This window comes from Lonchura striata, chromosome 11, assembly GCF_046129695.1.
Source record: "Lonchura striata isolate bLonStr1 chromosome 11, bLonStr1.mat, whole genome shotgun sequence".
Taxonomy (NCBI): Eukaryota; Metazoa; Chordata; class Aves; order Passeriformes; family Estrildidae; genus Lonchura; species Lonchura striata.
Window position 1 is genome coordinate 10,972,531 of NC_134613.1, and position 17,885 is coordinate 10,990,415.

At 39.8% G+C, this 17,885-nt stretch overlaps 1 protein-coding gene across 3 annotated transcripts in view; it reads right to left on the reverse strand.

The window, feature by feature from the left end:
* MYZAP (myocardial zonula adherens protein) overlaps positions 1-14,499 on the reverse strand; it is a 53,535-nt gene extending 39,036 nt beyond the window's left edge. The window contains exons 1-2 of one of the 3 annotated variants that reach the window (XM_021532065.2): positions 13,803-13,937; positions 7,898-7,987 (exon numbers count right to left, since the gene is read on the reverse strand). In XM_021532065.2, coding sequence (XP_021387740.2) covers positions 7,898-7,987; positions 13,803-13,886 — 174 coding nt within the window. In that variant the 5' untranslated portion in view covers positions 13,887-13,937. Of the gene's footprint in view, positions 1-7,897; positions 7,988-13,802; positions 13,950-14,322 lie in introns of those variants that run through there. The other 2 variants (XM_021532063.3, XM_077785885.1) reach the window with 2 other exon arrangements.
* Between the last annotated feature and the right edge of the window lie 3,386 nt (positions 14,500-17,885).

Here is a 17,885-nt window from a genome sequence, read left to right on the forward strand (position 1 = left end):
AACTCCCTGCTGCAGGAAACAAAAATTCACAAGTTTTCTCAAAAAAAAACATAAAAAGTTCTAAGAAACTGAAATGAACACATTTAGGCAGTGTTCTTTAAAAGATAAAATATCTGTTTCTCTTGAGTATAAAATGGAATTTGGAAACACAGCTGTTACTGATAAGCTTTGCACATTGTGTTTGACAGGTCAGTTCTAGAGAAAAATCAGGCACAGATTGTTTTACTGAACTTATTTTTTATGCTGGATGTACCAGATACAGGTCCACCTGAGGATATTTACTATATTGACTTTAGAATATGTTTTTGTTTGCTTTATTTTGTTCTAAGCATTCTCTAAATACTCTCTTTGACACCAAACAGAGGCTTAAAGAGACGAAGCTCAGCATCTTATATCCATCTGCAGTTTCATCCTAGAGATCTCCAATCCTTACCATGACAGTGAAGAGAGAACACCATCTGCAGCCTAAAGCAGCAACACTCAGTTTTTAGGAGCCAAACCAACACAACTATACTGGCAATATAAGAATAAATACTTCTTTAGGTAGGGGGAAAATTAGCAGGAAAACATACTTGTCTTAAGAAAAATTGACAGAGATAGACATTTGTTTTATATTGTGTCCTTCCCACATGGCACTGACTGATTTTCCTCAACACTGTAAATCCTACACATTCTTCTTTATCACATCATTTATAGTTTAAGTGTGTGTGTGCAGGCCTGGGAGGGGAACAATCACAGAGCAGACACCTGATAAAGAACATTTCAGGCATAAAACAAGAAAGCTGTAAGCCTTCATTTGAAAAGAAAGCTGTAAAACCACTTAATAAAGAAAACATTGGGCAACCAGCCCTACCTATACATGCTGTAGTTTTGCACTTTGAAAACATTATATGCAAAGCTTAATATCCTCAAAATTAGATGTTTCATAATTATGTATTATTGGGGATTTTGTTTTGCTGTTTGGATGTACACAGCAAAAGCCCTACACCTCATAATTAGAAATAGAGAAATACAGAAACCAGATGGGGACATGACTCAAAATTATTTTGTGTTTGTTTGCTTCCAGGGTTGTACAGTTTCTTTCATAGTTCATTGCAGCTCCTCCCCTGCATCTGGAAAAAGGGATTACACACAAGTTTCCATCTTCCTGATAACAGAATGAATAATCACTTTGATTGTTTAGAGGTTGCCAAGGCACCAGACACTGAATTCATAAATCCATACCCTTTGCCCATGATCACTCATTTTCAATGAGGTGAACAGTTGAATTCCAGCAATACCAAGGTCCTTTGTACTTCTGAAACATTAGCAGAATTGTCTAAAGTGCTGTTTGCAGAGCTCTGGCATAAAAATTCTGATCAAGTTCCTTATTTTTAGAATATTATGAACACATTTCTAAGGAATGCTTTGAAGGATGCCCCCTCTCCCTACCCCCCTACCCCCAAGAAAGACTTACAAATTCAGACCAATGGGTTTGCAGCTGAAGAATCACCCATGGCACTTACATATGTATTTCAGAGATGAACAGACACTTAAATTTACATTATAATGGACAGTACATGCAGGATTAGGTACGCACAAAGGCAGACTGGTTACATGTCTCTTGCAACAATGCTAAACTTGCCTGTTATCTGTATGTGCACAAGCCTCCTAAGATGCCTTTGTTACTTCTCTTTCAAAAGATTAAAGGACTCTCATCATCTGTTGCCTGTTCCAGTTCTACGCTCTACTTAAAATACAGGATATTGTTTTTACCCTCTCCTTATTCTTCCTTCGTATCACAATTCCCAGACAAGTGCCTGTTAAAATTTCAGTTCTTGCTTGTTTTAAAGATGTGTGAGCCAACTGCTACACAAGTAACTGTGCTCATGTTTCCTTAACCTTTTTCATTGCTGTTCTATTCCAGCCATGCTTATCTTCTACTCACCCTTTTCTGTTTAGTAACTCTGAATTTCTTCTCAGTGACCACTAGTTTCGGGGTTTTGTATAAATAGCCAAAAAAGGGCTCACCTGATGCAGTCTCCTCTTCGGAGAAAGGTTACAATCTAAGTCCTCTGAATGGAGGGTTGAGATGGTTGCTTTGTTTGTTGACTACTTTTTCAATACAGTTTGCCTCTAAAAGGGGCCTTGCTGAGTAGCTCAGTTCTCAAATATCTCCACAGAACTGCAGCAGTAAGCATACACTGAGTATACTTCTGCCAGTTTCCCTCCCCTCAAGCTTCTTTATCCACCTTTGTCTATTATTCTCCCTTCACTGTTTTTTCCATTTCTGTCTTGTACTCTGTTCTTCCTCTGATACATCCTCTCTCCCATGCTTCCTCTTTCACAAATCCTGGATTTTCCACATGCTCAAGAACTACATAACAGTATTTTAAAGTCAAATACTTCCCATTATTTTCCTCTGTGTCCCATACATACCCACTCTCAGAACTCAGGTAGGTCGTCAATGGTCTCCACTCTTATATGCAGTGAACTATCTCAGTGAAGATAACAGCGTAAGCAAATACATGCAAGAATTTAGGAGCAAGTAAATACTGTAAAGCTAACCAGAATAATGCTTTAAGATGGAAGGGTTCATTAGATTAATCAACCATTGCCGTTTAAGGTCAAAATATCAGCCAAATCCCTTCTAATGTGAGCTAATGATCTGGAAAGGCAGAGTCAGCTTAACCAGTTTGTGAATATTTCTTTGCACCTATAGTCAGTTCTACAACAGCCCAAGGTGACAGCAAGGACACATGGTGTGGATGTTGACATGACCTGGATCAGCCTGTACAAATATATCCTGTCTGTGTTGCAGCAGCAGACAGCTGCACTTGGTGTGATCACACAGAATGCACCGAAGAAACACAGGCTGTCTTTACCTAACTAATTAATATTTAAACCAGAAGCCTACACCCCAAGGTTGCAAAAGTCTTGATAATTACCATGCATCCTGTTTATGTCTCTGTCCAAGGAGGCAGCACAAGTATCATGAAAAAGGTGAAGACATTACAAAACTAAACCCTAAATTTTTTAGCTGTTTTTTCTATGGCCCATGGTTTAATTTGCATTACATAAATAACACTGAGGGATGATCTGCTCCCTAATCTACCAGTTTTATAAATGAAAGTCAGATAGGCTCATGTATTATACTTCTCCCTGCCCAAAAAATGAAAGCAAAAAGACAGGAGATACATATTTTTTGAGAAAAAAGGACATCTAATATAATGCTTAACACAAGTCTGTGTTAACTATCCCTTAAAATTGTCCTGACTCATGATCTTCTGTTTACCTACACCACCAAAAAGCTTTAAACAATAATTATATCAGTCAACAAGGCTTTATCTGTCCCTTAACAGCCACATTCCAGGTGTTTCTAAAACATCCAGTTACCTTTTACCTGTTCACTAGTTACACAAGGAACAAGAATATTCATGCTGTTACTGAGGTTACAGATTTTCTATTCATAAAAATGACACATTTATAATATTGAGCTCACCAAGAAAAGTTACTGTACTCTGTCAAAAGGTAGCTCTGGTTTTATATCTTTTCATATTCCTCTACAAGCCTGTAAAAATCATGTTACATTTAGGAATGTTTTACATTAAACTAGTATTACAATAGGGAAAACATGCCACAACAGACATAAGTGTTCTTAAATTCATGAAGAATGCAAGAAGCATAGTTGAAGCTCCTTGGGTGTTGAATTTAGGTGTCCATCTCAAAAGAGAAGTGCCAGACATTATGCAAAGTGATATCTAACCCTTGAAATCTGTACACAGAATGCCACTGGGAAACTAAGATACAACAAGTACAGCAGTAACCTCAGAAGTCAGTGGAATTCTTTCTGTATTTTTTTATGTAGTGCTGGTTTTAACAAAGGTGTTGCTTAATTAGTCCAAGTCAAAAATGAAGCGACCAGTGCTGGAGAGGCTGAGAAACAGTAACATCACCTGTAGCAGATGAACCACATTTTTTCAGGCACAAGTTGTGCTCTGCTAACAGGAGTGGGCTGGCAGCAGCAGAGAAAATAGCACTGCCCTAGATTCCATGTGCATCACAGCCCCATATTCACTGCATTCATATTCTTGAACCATGCCTGACAAAAGTTTCTGCTTGATTCTCACCATGATGTACAAAAGCAAGTTACTCTTCTGGCTTTTTTACAGCCTACTTTTTTTGCTGGGGAAAAAAAAAAAATGTTTGCTATATTTCTGCATTCTTCCTTAGGAAGTAAAAAGACTTTCACTTCTTAGTTGTGATGCTTTAAAAAACAAGAAAATTAAAGTTTTTGAGGCTATATGCAGCCAAAGTACCAACCTGAGTTTAAGACTAAACACTGCTCAAACTTGGCTGAAAGCCACAGACAGTAAAGTACAAACATTTCCAGAGTGTTATCTCATTTTCATTCTCTTGTCCAAGTATCCAAATGAAAAAGAAACATCTGTCTATACATATCTTCACATTCTGCCCTCAAAAGCTTAGCTGCAGCTTCCAATGACACTTCCAAACTTACTCCTGACAGTGAAGAAAGAGACTGATGGATAAAAACAAGCCCAATTGCAAACAGGGACAATACAATTGTCTGGTAGCCCTTTATTATGCAAGACAAGAGAGGCTTCAGGATATGCAGATTTTGCATACAATCTGCCAAGCACAATATTCCTTTGTAATTCATGGTGAAGTAAACAGCCTCACACTACTGTCACCCATTGTCTATCATGGACAGAAATAATGGAACAGAATCAGAATGGTTTGTGATTCTCTCTACCTAAAGTCCTAACAATTCAAACAACCCAACCAACCAGCCTCTACCTGTGGGTTAAGTTTTTATATGCTTCTTTCAGGGTCTCATATCCTAAATATGAGTATAAAAAATCCAACCTGACACAAACTCACTTCCCCTTCAGTTTTTGAGATCAGTTTCTAACTACCATCTGCCAGCCTTTCACAAAAGGCAGGGCAGGCCACCCTAATACAGTATTGCCTGCAGCAATTTTCTTGCAACAAATCTATCATTTAATTTTTAATCTCTTACACTAGTTCGTTTTTATTCAATGGATGCATAGCAGTAAAAAAGTTGATCTAGAAACTTACTGCACTGATACAAATTGAATTAAATACAGTATAAATTTCCTGCCAAGTTTGGACTCCAATGAAAAAGGCTAAGGCAAGAGTTACCAACATAACTGATAAAGATTCACTTCTGGTCTGACATCAAGCAGCAAAACAAGTTATTGGGAGGATCAGCACTAGCAAAAACTGCTGTGCAGTTCATTAACTGATTCTGAACTGAAACACCTCTTAATGGTACTGGCCTGAGAGATGCAGAAAAGTAACAAGCACATTGAGCCATCACCGTGTCACATTAGGGCAGCTCAAAATCACCTCCTTCTAATGAAAGACTTGAAAGAGAAGATTACAACCAAATGTCATGCCATGGTGTATTTATAGTTTTCTGGCATTCCCTCCGACACTGCAAGGTCTTTTCTCTCCTCCCTCAGCAGCAGAGGCAGAAACTTGTCCTGCCCAAACAGGAGAGCACCTGCAGCCAGGCTCTGACCACCTGACTTGGCTGAACACTCCAGCAAAAACTGTGCAATCCCACATCTTGCAGTTCATTTCTGTAAGTCACATTAATGTATTGTAAATACCAAAAGCATTTTTCATGTTCCCATTTTCTTAGGAGTCAGCAATTAAAATCATCACAGAATTCTAGATTCCATCAAGGGATCTGATGTTAAATTTGATTCTTGCTGAAGCTGGATTTTTGACCTTAAATTGTAAAGTGCAAGGTAAAAAACTGAGAGTTCCCTAATTTCTATTGTCCCAGCCAATTTCCAAAAGTTCTCATAGGACTGTGTAAGGATTATCTAACATTCGTAAAACTTTTGTTCTCAAAGTGCTTTAAGGATTTCATTAACATGAAGTTAGCTGAACATTGGTGATCAGCAGATACCTAATTACTGGTTTTAGGAGATTTTTTCAAATTAAACTGTGCAGTAAAAGCATCACAGCATGACTAATCATGAGGCATGTGTGCACTGTAAGTTACGGTATAACTAATTCGAATACATAAAGCAATCAATTACACAGACAAAAATCTACAGGTAACACACTGCTGTGTGACTTTATGGACATGAGGAAAAACCAGTTCATGAGCAGTGATTTTTTTGTAGCTGCTTCCATACACATGGCTACACTATCTGTGGGGTATTTTCCTTTATCATACAGAAATTATAAAACACAAGTAGTTGGAACCATTCCTCTGTTTTTTAATTGCTATGAAATTGTCTGAGTAGATCCCATCTATCTCTGAAGCCTGACTTCATACGTCTTTCAATTGTCTAAAAGTACTGAAGTTTAGAAACTACTCAGAACATACAATACTTAAACTGTATATGGTTTTTTCTGGTCTCAGCTTATAAGGACTCATCTCTTAAATATTGCTGTTTTGCACATAGAATCAAATAATGTATTTATTATCTTCACATCCTCTCCTTAACATTCTCTGCTATAAAGCCCACTTGCCTTTACTTGTATTTTGGGGGAAGTAACAGCTCATTAAATACAAGGTCCCACAGAGAAAAACACTGGTCACGTAAGAAAGTCACTACAAATTGTCCAGCACTAATCCTTAAAAATTCTTTCTCATTATCACATTACTCAGAACCATAAAGTGAGTAAGGCATGAGTAAATATCTATCCTCCCCAAAAGCAAACTCAGATTCCTCTTAGGTCAGTCTGTGGGTTGCTGCAATCAGATACAAGCTGACGAGACTGACAGAGAAGCTACTCCAAGTGCTACAAACAAACACCTCTGTACAAAATGAATTGTTATTATTTAATGGTGGCCCAAAATTAGTTTGCATTAAGGTCTACTTAAACTATTTTGTAAGTAACATTTCTAGATCCTGAAGAAGCAATTACTCTACTAGACCAGTGTATGAAAACCTGAGTGTATAAAAGATTCCAGGACAAAAAAAGATATCTTGAAAATTTTACTTTGCATTTACTTTTATTGCTTAGAGTGCCTTTTGCAGTAATTGTAGTTATTTTTGCCTTTAAGTATCTCTAAGAAATTATTTCTAGTAAACCCTATTGTTGTTTTTCTTTCTATTGTCATGCTTCCTATTGTCAGACATTGAGTCTGGCAAACTGCATCAACTTGTTCAATTGGTTTATCAAAGTATAAATGTGATGAAGTTGTAGAGCCCATCCAGCTTCCCTTTTTAATCTTCATAATTAAGACTAATTAAATATAATCTCTTGCAGTGAACAGCTCTTATAGAGCAAGTTCTGCACCAAGGCAGATTGTAAATTTTTTTCTGTGTGCACACTACTCACTTCTGCAAAACAAATGGCCTTCTGAACCCTTCTAAGCACATGACCTTCAAAATCCCTTTCCTATCAGAACAATCTTGAATTCTTTAATTTCTTATTTTTACATCACACTTAACCAAAATTAGCTGGCACACACAAACATCAAGGTCCCCAGCACACCAACTACATTAATGCCCAAATCTTGCACATGAAATCTGAGCCTACATGAAACAGAAAATGCTCTTTTAGGATTAAGAGGATCTTGATCAAAGATCCTGTTTAATACAGGACTTTATTCCTAGTAGCTGTTTCCTGCTCTTTGATACATAAATATGAAATAATCAAGTTTTAAAGGTACCTCACTCACAAATCACCTACAATCTCTGTTGTTCCTCTACCACTGTTCTATTTTGTGTGCAGTTTTGCCATCCCTAACTCCAAGGCTTAGGCTCAAAGCTCTCACCCAACTTGATGATCTTCCACATGCTCTTAAATCAGCTTCGGGCTGCCAAAGCAACAAATATCAACATCTATGGAGGGCAATGTTTACTTCTTATTTATAGAGAATTTCACTTTGATTTTTAAAACTTACACTTTTCTTTCTCTCAGTTTCCTTTGGTCCCTGTTCAGGCTGTGACACTTCATCAGGTGGCACTGTTAAGCGTAGCCTACACACATTCATCTGAAAGAAGAAGATTTAGGTGTTACAAAAATTATTTTAACAATTTGCTTTATAGAATGAACTGTACTGAGATTCAACTTTGAACTTACTATCTTATGTTTTCTACCACACAGCTGACAAAATATTATTTTTAAAAGTTATAGGGATATTCAGCTGACAAAACATAATTCAAGGGCATTCCCATAATTATATACCTGAAATAGCAAAAAATCCATTTCAATCAACAAATTGTTCTTAGGTACTCATAAATGACACTGAGAGCTGAGATAACAGAACAATGAACATAATTTTCTACTTTCTGCATTTTGTTTGCTGATTTGGCATACTTTTATTCTTCAAAAGGGATTATTTAGAAACATAGAGTGTATTTTAGAGTAAATGCTTCTTTTCTGTCAGCATATAGCCAAGCATTTGTTCCAAGGATACCTCAGTACTGCAACTCCATTAAATTAGAAACTAGGAAATAGGAGCATTCTTGAAATCTCATACATACAAATTGTTTGTAAAGCTTCAAAACACTTCAAAAAAAAAGTTGAGGTGTTGTTTCCTATCTGATTTTAGAACAGCCATTCTCTTGCCAGCAGGCATAGTACCTTTCTGTACCCAGCTGCAGTTTGCCTTGCTTTCAGCTGAGACATCTTTGGTTTAATGATGTTTTTCAAGCAATAGATTTCATACAAGAAACTTGGTTAAAACTTTTGGTCTTAGTCCTATTCGTGAGATATTTTTGTGGAAAACAACTCTTAAATCCTAAGCAGAGCATAGCAAATAATGAAATGAGAAATTTGGCTGTCCAAATTCAAAGCTGCACTATACCTTCCTGTAAAATCCCAGATGTCTGCTGGCAACAAAGAGAGCTCTTAAAGCTCTTCCTCCAAACCTCTTAAATATCTCTTTCATGATTACTGTGAGCCAACATCACTGTTCTTCTACAGTCCAGCATCTCATTGATCTGGATCTCTCCAGTTTCTCCTGGAGACATGCTGAACATGTGTCTCTCTTTCACACCCACCCTCCCACTGCACTTGTCCCAGCTAACAGCTCACATCTTGGTCATTACAGCACCTCCTTTTGCCTTGAAAATGGCAATAACGTTCTGCTCATTGCATTCAGAGCACTGCAGCAAAGCCCTTCCCATACACTCCAAATGTTATCATTTTACAGTTCATTTCTTCCAACTGTCTTTCAAATAATTTAAGCTGCCCTGACTGCATTTTCAAGCGTCTTTGCAATATAACTTCCTCAGAGACCACCATGCAGCATCACAACTATTCAGCATCACATCACCACATCTCTGTTTTCTGTTTCCAAACAAAAAACCTTTTTCAAGTTTTCAAACAGGCTTTAACATTTTCTTCTTCCCAAGTAAAAACAATTAGAAGAACTATCTGCAACATCACTATATTTTTCTGGCATTTCTTTAAATCTGTTGAGAGGACAAATCAATATCATTTAGACTACTGGTATGTTGTCAACTATATTTTAGAAATATTAGGTACTGCCTTCCATCTTCCTCTCAATTTGGTCTTTCAAGTCTGCAAGGCCAGTAAGAAACAGTGTCCTGAGATAAAGTTCTTATAAAATATGTGAGATGTGTATGTATTATAAAGAATAAGAAGGGGAAGAAGTCTGTAAGAAGATCATGGTGAAATAGAACCTTTTCTGTAGACATATCTGTGAAAGCAGTGTTTTGTGAAGTGGCCTCCTCCCTGTTAATTCATCATTCATCCATATACAAGAAAATCTAGAACAAGAAGCCACAAAGTGACATAAAGCCCCCAAAACATAAAAGCAGTTTATGCTTTCATATTTGCTAAAGAGTATGGAAACAATGAAATGCATTTAAAAATTATGAAACTTGGTACATTGGCTTTTGATGCTGATTGGCTGCTATGTTTGTTCTAAGACACCAGACTGTCTCCAGATGCTACCAAAGCTGATGGTACTTCCTATTTACAGATTAGTTATGCAAATAATAATAATAAATTCCTCATCTTTAGAACTCATTGATTTATAAGGTAATTAACTTCACCTTTCCTCATCTATTTCTTCATGCCCTTTCCTCCCATTAACTTATTAAGGCTCTTTCCTCTTAAAACATTCCTGTTTACAACAAGAAGGGAAATGTAGACTGGCATTCCTCCATGTAGGCAAACAAAGCCCAGAGCCATAAATAGGAAATAGAAGTGAATTTGTGCTGTGCAGGAAATGATAGATGAGGCCACCTTTTTCTTACAGTGATTTCAAACAAAGGAAAACTGGACAAAAAGGACTAACATATTGCTAGGATAAAACATTAAAAATGCCTGAAATAACTATAAATAGATAATGACTGGCAATTCAAAGTTAGGAGAATGAGGTTGTGTATGATTCTGTGAAGCAAATAACTTGCCTATTAATCAGTACTAGGCTAATTATATCCAACACACATTCACGGTGTGGTGATTGTAAATAAGTAATTATCCCTGTACCTGTACACCAGTGAGTGAACCACGACTGCCCTTCACATCACAGGTGTCACAGGGCTACTGTGAACGAAATCACAGAAGTCCAGTACAGACAGCAGTCAAGTCATCACAACTGCACTGGAAATCTAAATTAACAGCCATTTGTTGAGACTAAAACCACTGTACAACAAAAGGCTGTAATCATTTAAGCTGTATTTTCTTGCCCTTTTCACCTTGCCTTATCTATTATCCCCAAATCACTTACCCCACCCCACCTCAACTGGCAGTCATAAGGATTCCAGCCTTGAAATTGTGCCTAGCAAGGTTTGTACAGCAGTGGCACAGTACCACCCAGTTCCTTGCTAGAACAAAGTTACACAGGCTGTACTCTGCCATTGTTTACAACAATGGGACTTCCTCAGCATCCCTGGGGAAACAGCAGCAAATGTATAAAGCAACTATGCAGTCCAGCTTCTCCTGAGCATCAGATTATGCATTCTACCTAAGGACAGCACTACAGACCCATCTGCTAAAATTCAGAAACACTACAGAGATTGGAAAGGAAAAAAAAAACAGGCACTGCTTCTTCCTCCAGCCCCCAGAACAGTTCTGAACACTGTACATTCACTGTTCTTGCTCTGCAGGCCTTCCTGAAGGAACAACACACTGTGCCATTTGTCGGTGAGTTTACTTGACCAAATCAATGAGCAGGCTCACATGGAAATCACAGCAAGCCCTTCTTCCACAGCAAACACTGCTGTAGTGATACCTTAAAATGGAAATGATATCCTAACAGGAAGAGCCTCAACTCAGTGCCAAACAGTGGCAGGATAACGTGCAACTGATGATGAAAAAGTAATTTCCAGAAACAAACTGGGTAATGCAAAAAGAAAATGGAGAGGAGAATGAGAACATGGAAAGATCTGCAATTCAATTTCCCTCATCTGCTTACTGACATTAAGAACGAGTGAGAGAAAACAGGGACAGACACGACTTCCACCTTAATCTTCATGTCATTAACATTGCAACTTTGTGAGCATAAGTTTTAAAAATAAATACTGGGTAGAAGGAAAACAAGGTTTCTTTCTAATAACCCTACAAGACTGTCTGACTTTTGTTTAATTTGCAGCATCTGCAGCTTTGGCAAGTCAACATTATAAACAATCTTTATTGTGCCAAGATTTTATGCTCACTCCTGGCTTTTTGACACCAACAACCCATGAGTGGCATTTCCAAGGCTCATCTGACACCCTTTGTGAAACAAAGATACAGACAGGAAAACAAGGACTGGACAGCAACACCAGACTGCAGAAGTTTCCTGAGTGCAATGAAAAGTAGCAGGTGAAAACATTTTTTTACTGAATTTCTAAGAGGCTAGTGGGACAGCATAGAGGAAAGCTACTGCAATATGGCAGTTAAAGAAAAAAAAACCAATCTAGTTTCTTGTTTAGTTTAAAATGTTGACAATCCATTGCCCAGATCCACAATCCACATGTATGTTTACCATCCTACTCAAATCACTAGGGTGCAACTTAAAACAAATACAGATGACAGATTCAGTTTAAATAATGTGCTTCAGCCTCTTCTCCCCATTTGCCAAAAAACAAAGCACCCAGAAAGGCATTAATCAGAATTAACTATGGGCTGAAATAATTACAGATTTTTTTCATTAAAATTGTTAAATTAATGAGGAATGTTGTTACAGAATAACCAAAGTTACTAGTACAGCAACAGAAAAATACAGGCTATTCTACTGGCAATCAGTCTCTAAGGATTTTACAGGACCTCCACAGAAAAAATATGTGGTTCAATATTGATCTAGTTTCAAACCAGCCCTGGAGTTCTACATCACCAGAATTTAACACTGATGATACTGACAAAAGAAATGGGGATAACATGCTTGTAGAGTAACTACCTACTACCTTATCATCTCAAAGGCTAAAAATCCTTCCCTTTGCCGAAGGTCAAGTGTTGGCTTTAGACGTTTGAAGGTGAAAGCAGAGAAACAGTGCATGTTTAATTTCAGTCCTAAAAGGCAAAGAAGAAAGTACTTTCTTTGGTCATTTATCTGTTGATTAGCCTACTCCATTTATGAAATCTCTCCCGTGAGATTCCACACACAATTAAAGGGTACCTTCCTGTGGCCAGAGGCACACAGGAATGTGACACACATCTTCCTTTTATTCAGCAGTTATTCTAATTGTCTCTCTCCCCTTTTCTAACAGCTCATGGTAACAGAGCCACACTTCACTAAAAAAGGGACAACAGCTTCCCAGTGGGTTGTAGTTGCAAATTAAATTCTTACCAGTTTTCTTAAAAGAATGTATCAAATGCAGTTCAACATTGCCAAGAAATCTATCAAGGGGTTAAAATAAGAAGCTTATCACCTGAAGTTCCCTTACTGTAACTTCTTTAAGAAATACTAGAACAGGGAAACTCACACAGAAGATGTATAGAGAAGTTAACTATGATTTTCAAGTCACCGTCATTTTTCCTATGCATGAGCAATTTAACTTTACATGAAGACCTTTTTTATTAAGATCTTATTGTCAGGAAGAGCCCTCTGGCCTTCTTGCTATCACGTAAAACCAGAACAACACAACATTCTTCATTTTTTAGATTATGAATTCATATTTTTGAAGCATCAAAACAATAACTGCATAATTCAAGAAACATCATGAATGTGTCACATGAATGTATTTTTAGTAAAGATACGATTATCACTTTCTTTGATTTCTTTCTTCTTATGTGGAATCAACATTTACAATGATAGCATATAGTTGCAGAAGCAAGAAAAGGGCTATTTAAAGCTGAGTGGCTGTAGAAACATTCCTATCATATCTGCCTGAGTTTTAACAACTTTTTACAAGCCAAACAAATTAAGAGATGGTTATTATTTAGTGCATTTATGAATTTTTTTAAAATCAGCAAATTATATATCTGCATTTTAGGAACTGATTAAACAGTTAAATTACTTTTGCCGTCTAAACCATTACAGTGAGCTTTCCCAGGATAGGATAGGCGAGTTTGCATTGTAAATATCCAGGCACATTTCAATGATGCGAGGGAAGTCTCCAACACAAGTACACCTTCCTCGCAGGTTTACAGAACAGGCCAGGGTCTAGAACTACAAAAGCCCTGCAGGACTCTCCAAAAACTCTTCCCACACCTACAAACAACGCACAAAAAGATGCTCTCTCACACCCCAAGATTCACCTGAAAACAACGAAAATAAGGAAGGAAGGTGGGTGGGGGAAGAGAAAGACGCTCCGCAGGTAACTACACGAGGGGGGATGTCGAACCTCCGCTTCGCCCCGCGCAGCCGCCCGCAGGAGCTCCCCGCCGCCCCCCCGCGCTGCCCCGCGCACCTTCCGCCGGGAGCGGCCGCCGTCGCCGGGCGGCCTCCGGGGGGTGGTGGTGGTGACCGTGAGCCCCGAGCTGTAGCGCAGCATCCCCGCGAGCCGCCGGGCCAGCGCTCTCTGCGGCTCCTCGGGCCGGCGCCGCCGCTCCGCCCCCGCGCACTTGGCCGCGGGCGGCCGCAGGGGCCGGGCGGGGGCGGGCCGGGGCTGCGCGGGGCTCCGCTTCCCCCTCCGCCCCGCGGAACTCGCGGCCCCGCGCCGGCTCTCGGGCCACCGAAGTGCCCCATTCCTCCCGTGGCGTGACACTGGGCAAAGTCGCTGCGGGACGCTGAGGTGCCAGTTCAGGGTGGCATTCCCTCTGCTCACGGGAATATTGAGGGTCGGGCTGCAGCCTGGGGAGAGGAGTTTCGAGGGGAGACCCAGGAAGGTCCATCTGTCACACAGCCACCTCCCGGCACTGCGAAACGGGGGTTAGGGCTCGCTCGCACCAGCCACTGGCTGCCACTCAGTCCCGTTCTCCGGCACCCACCTCAGAGCACTGTAAGTGTTATGTGAAAGCTGAACACTGTCCTCCCCTTCTTCCCACAGTAATTCGTGAGCCACCCAGGTCTGTCAGGTCTGTCCGTGCTCCAGGAATGGGTACCAGGCTCATCAGAAGCACGCAGAAGCCAGCCAGCCTCGGGGCTGACAGGCACATAGCCGGTGCAGCTCAGTGTATGAATGACAGCATCGGCCTCAGTGCCAAAGGTCCAACAAGGTGAGTATGGTCTGCCCGAGCCGGCTGGCCCCGAGCCAGGTTGCAGGTGTGGACTTCAGCATTTCAGATGCTCAGTTCTTCCGGATCTGGGCTGAGGGAACGCCATAACTCTGTTCTACCCTATACGGCCTAGGCACACAATCTTCTATCTACAGCCTTGGGCATCTGTCGAGTACTGCATTCCTGAGTAATCAAGGGAGTTACAAGCAAAGGAGATGCTTTCGTTTGAAAGAAATGACAGAAAAAAAAAACTTAAACAGTATTTAAAAAAAAAAAAAAATATCTCCTGTCTCCACGTAATTAAATTAAGACCACAAGAAAACAGTTATGGCCATGCAATGTCCTTACCCATTAAGATGTTAACGACCAGAGAGCTGAAGAGAGGAAGTCTGCATGGAAAAATGGAAACTGCACTGAACTATGGGTGCCTCACCCTCTCTGTGTACAATACCTCTGTTCACTTCTGCCTCACAGCTCTCTGTCCCCAGGGCAGGATATTGAGCTATCGACATGATAAGGATCTGAGCAAGAGAGGAAGAAATCATTGCCCAGCACAGAGGAATGAATAAAGGTTCTGCATTTAGTATTCAGCATCTTTTTTGTTGTTTTCCCAATTACTATTCTCTTCTCCTCCCAGGGAAGGTAATAAAGCCCAAGGCAAATGAATTAGAACATCCACTTGTATTTGTATTTCTCTCAAGGCAAGATTGAGTGTTACACGATTCTTTTTGTGGCAGGGTGTCTTGCTCCTACAAACAATTGCATTTCCCTATGAATCACCTCGTCTTAAGTCCTGCTTGTAACGCTGCTTTTGTAGGTTTGCAGGTGGATAATAGGTTTGTCATCATCAAGAGAAACATGTTCCTTCACGAGTATGTTGTCTGCTCCTGGGGTTATCCCTTAGCACATGTTCCTGGTCATTCTGGTGTGTCTGTTTAAATTCTGGTATGCAGACAGCTAGTGACCTCGGTGGTTTCAGCTGAGAAGGAATTCACAGACCTGTGAGATTGCTCTGGTTAGTTACAAGTTGTATTTTCTGGACTATATTTTCCTTTGGAAGAAGGTGTGTATGTGGGGCTGCTCAGTCGCTGTAAGGCACAAACACAACTGCTTTTCTAAGAACAGGCACAGAGACTAAACTTGTGCTACACTATGGAAAAGGACCTCCCTTCCTATATGATAAGAGTATGGCACAATAATCATTGACATAAGAGATTAAGGCACAATAATCAGATCTCTGGAAAAATTGTCAAGGTCTGCATCAACTTTAAGAATATTGATAATTTTGATGGAAATCTTATAAGTGCAGATAAGGAAAAGACTTGTCCATGGATAATAGACAGACAATAAAATATTATTTTCTCAGTTATGTCTATTTTAGTTGCAGCTCTCCCCATATTTTGGAAAATAGCAGAAAGACATGTTTATTTGATTTACCAATATAAGTTTGAAAAGGAGCATCTCCTATTTAATCCTCAGATTAATATCCTCTAAGAAAAAATAACCAACATGCATGGTGAGTAGTCTCCCTGTTTTGGATACTCTCAGAATCACCTTCCCTTCCCCTGCCAACAAGATGCACAAGTGTAGTAATGAGAGTAATTTGTTTGCTGCCTTGCTACTTGACCATGCAACCATTTTCAGTCTTTTCACCCCTTGTGTAGCCTGCGTGATCCCTCTTTGCATGAAAGCAACATTTGGAACAACTTCATTCCCACAGCTCTGCCTACACTACAGGGATTATGGAGCCAACCACTTGTATGGAGTGAACATCTGGTACTCCCCAGGCAGCAGAAAGCAAGCTCAAGAGAAGCTTTTGAAGCAAAATGAGACATACACAGCAGAGCTGAAAAAAAGAACTCTAGAATTATTTTTGGATAAAGAAAGAAGAAGCAAATTTGTGATCTTCGGCTTGGACAAAAGACAGTGGCAGGGAATGGGTGACAGAGGCATAGGAGATCATGACTGGTATGCAAAAGTGAACAGGGAATAGCTGTTCATTATTTCCTACCCTTGAGAACAGTGGATTTGAAGAAAACCAGGCACCACATTTCTGTGTGAAATTATGTCAGAAGAATCACTGATCATGAAGAGTTTAAATGCTCCCAAAAATTAGCTGGGTAAGCTCATGGAAAACAAGCTACTAGGGCTATGAAACATGAAGACAGGCCTACAACTCAGAAGGTCTCTGGAATGTGGATTTGCTTTGTTGATAGGTCCACAGTCAAAGGACCTCTGCCCCTTCTCCTGGGCAGGATTGACTCCCCACCAACAGTACTAGAGGTGACAGACTTCTAGCAAGCAACAGGTCTCCTCTGCTCTGTAAAGATGCTCCCATGCCCAGCTGTTGCGTGCCTTGGGAACACTCTGCACATATTCATGGCTGCAGCTCATTATTCCAGGCTTGCCAGTCTCTCTCACCCCCTGTGGAGGTTTAACACAGTCACTCCCTCTTTCTCCACAGTCTCTTTCGGTCCCTGACACGTCAGGGAGAAGTCTCTGCTTTTTCAGCTTATCCCTGTTTGCCAAGCCCCATGACTTTACCTCCTTGGTTCTGATAATCTGAAGTTGGTTTGCCACAGTTTACAGATCTTTTTTCCTGCAAGAGTCATTGTACACTGCGGTGAGTACTTCATACTCTGCTTGGGACATGGCACTAGTTTACAAAAACAAGATGGAGGAATAGAAAGTAAATCACTACCTGGGAATTAGTTTGACTAAAATAACCCTATTCTTCTGTTTTTTACAGCAGGACAGGCTTCTCAAAAGGTACACATAATTATATGGACTGTTCATAGACAATATACAATATGACAATAATCCAACCAGGATGCTGAGCTTTCAGTTCAAAATCTGCCAGTGTTTTCTGACTTCAGTGGTCCAAAGGCACAGCAGGTTAATTACATGATTACACTACAGTATGAATATCTGAAGCAATAGTTATTGTGAAAAAAATAATATCATTATATAGAAATAGCAAGAAATTTAAAGTGTATCCACCTTCCTTGATTTTTTGTAACTACCCTATTTCCCATCACCAGCATTACTCCCAGGAGCCCAAAGACCATTTTGCTGCAGGAAAAATTAAATGGGATGGTACAGAATCAACAGGCCTTTCTATGAAAAGCCCTTGACTTCAAGATGGACCTAGAGCATGCAGTTCACGGAGGAGGAAGAAGGTCTGCCCTCCTAGAACAGCAGGAGTGGGTAGCCTGGTCTTCCCACAACAAATTGCCTAAATGTAGACATGCTAAAAGGCTGATTTTTTTTTTCCCCATCAAAATTTCCTGTCCATCTTCAGGCTAACTGTTCCTGTAACATATTAGCAAGCAGAA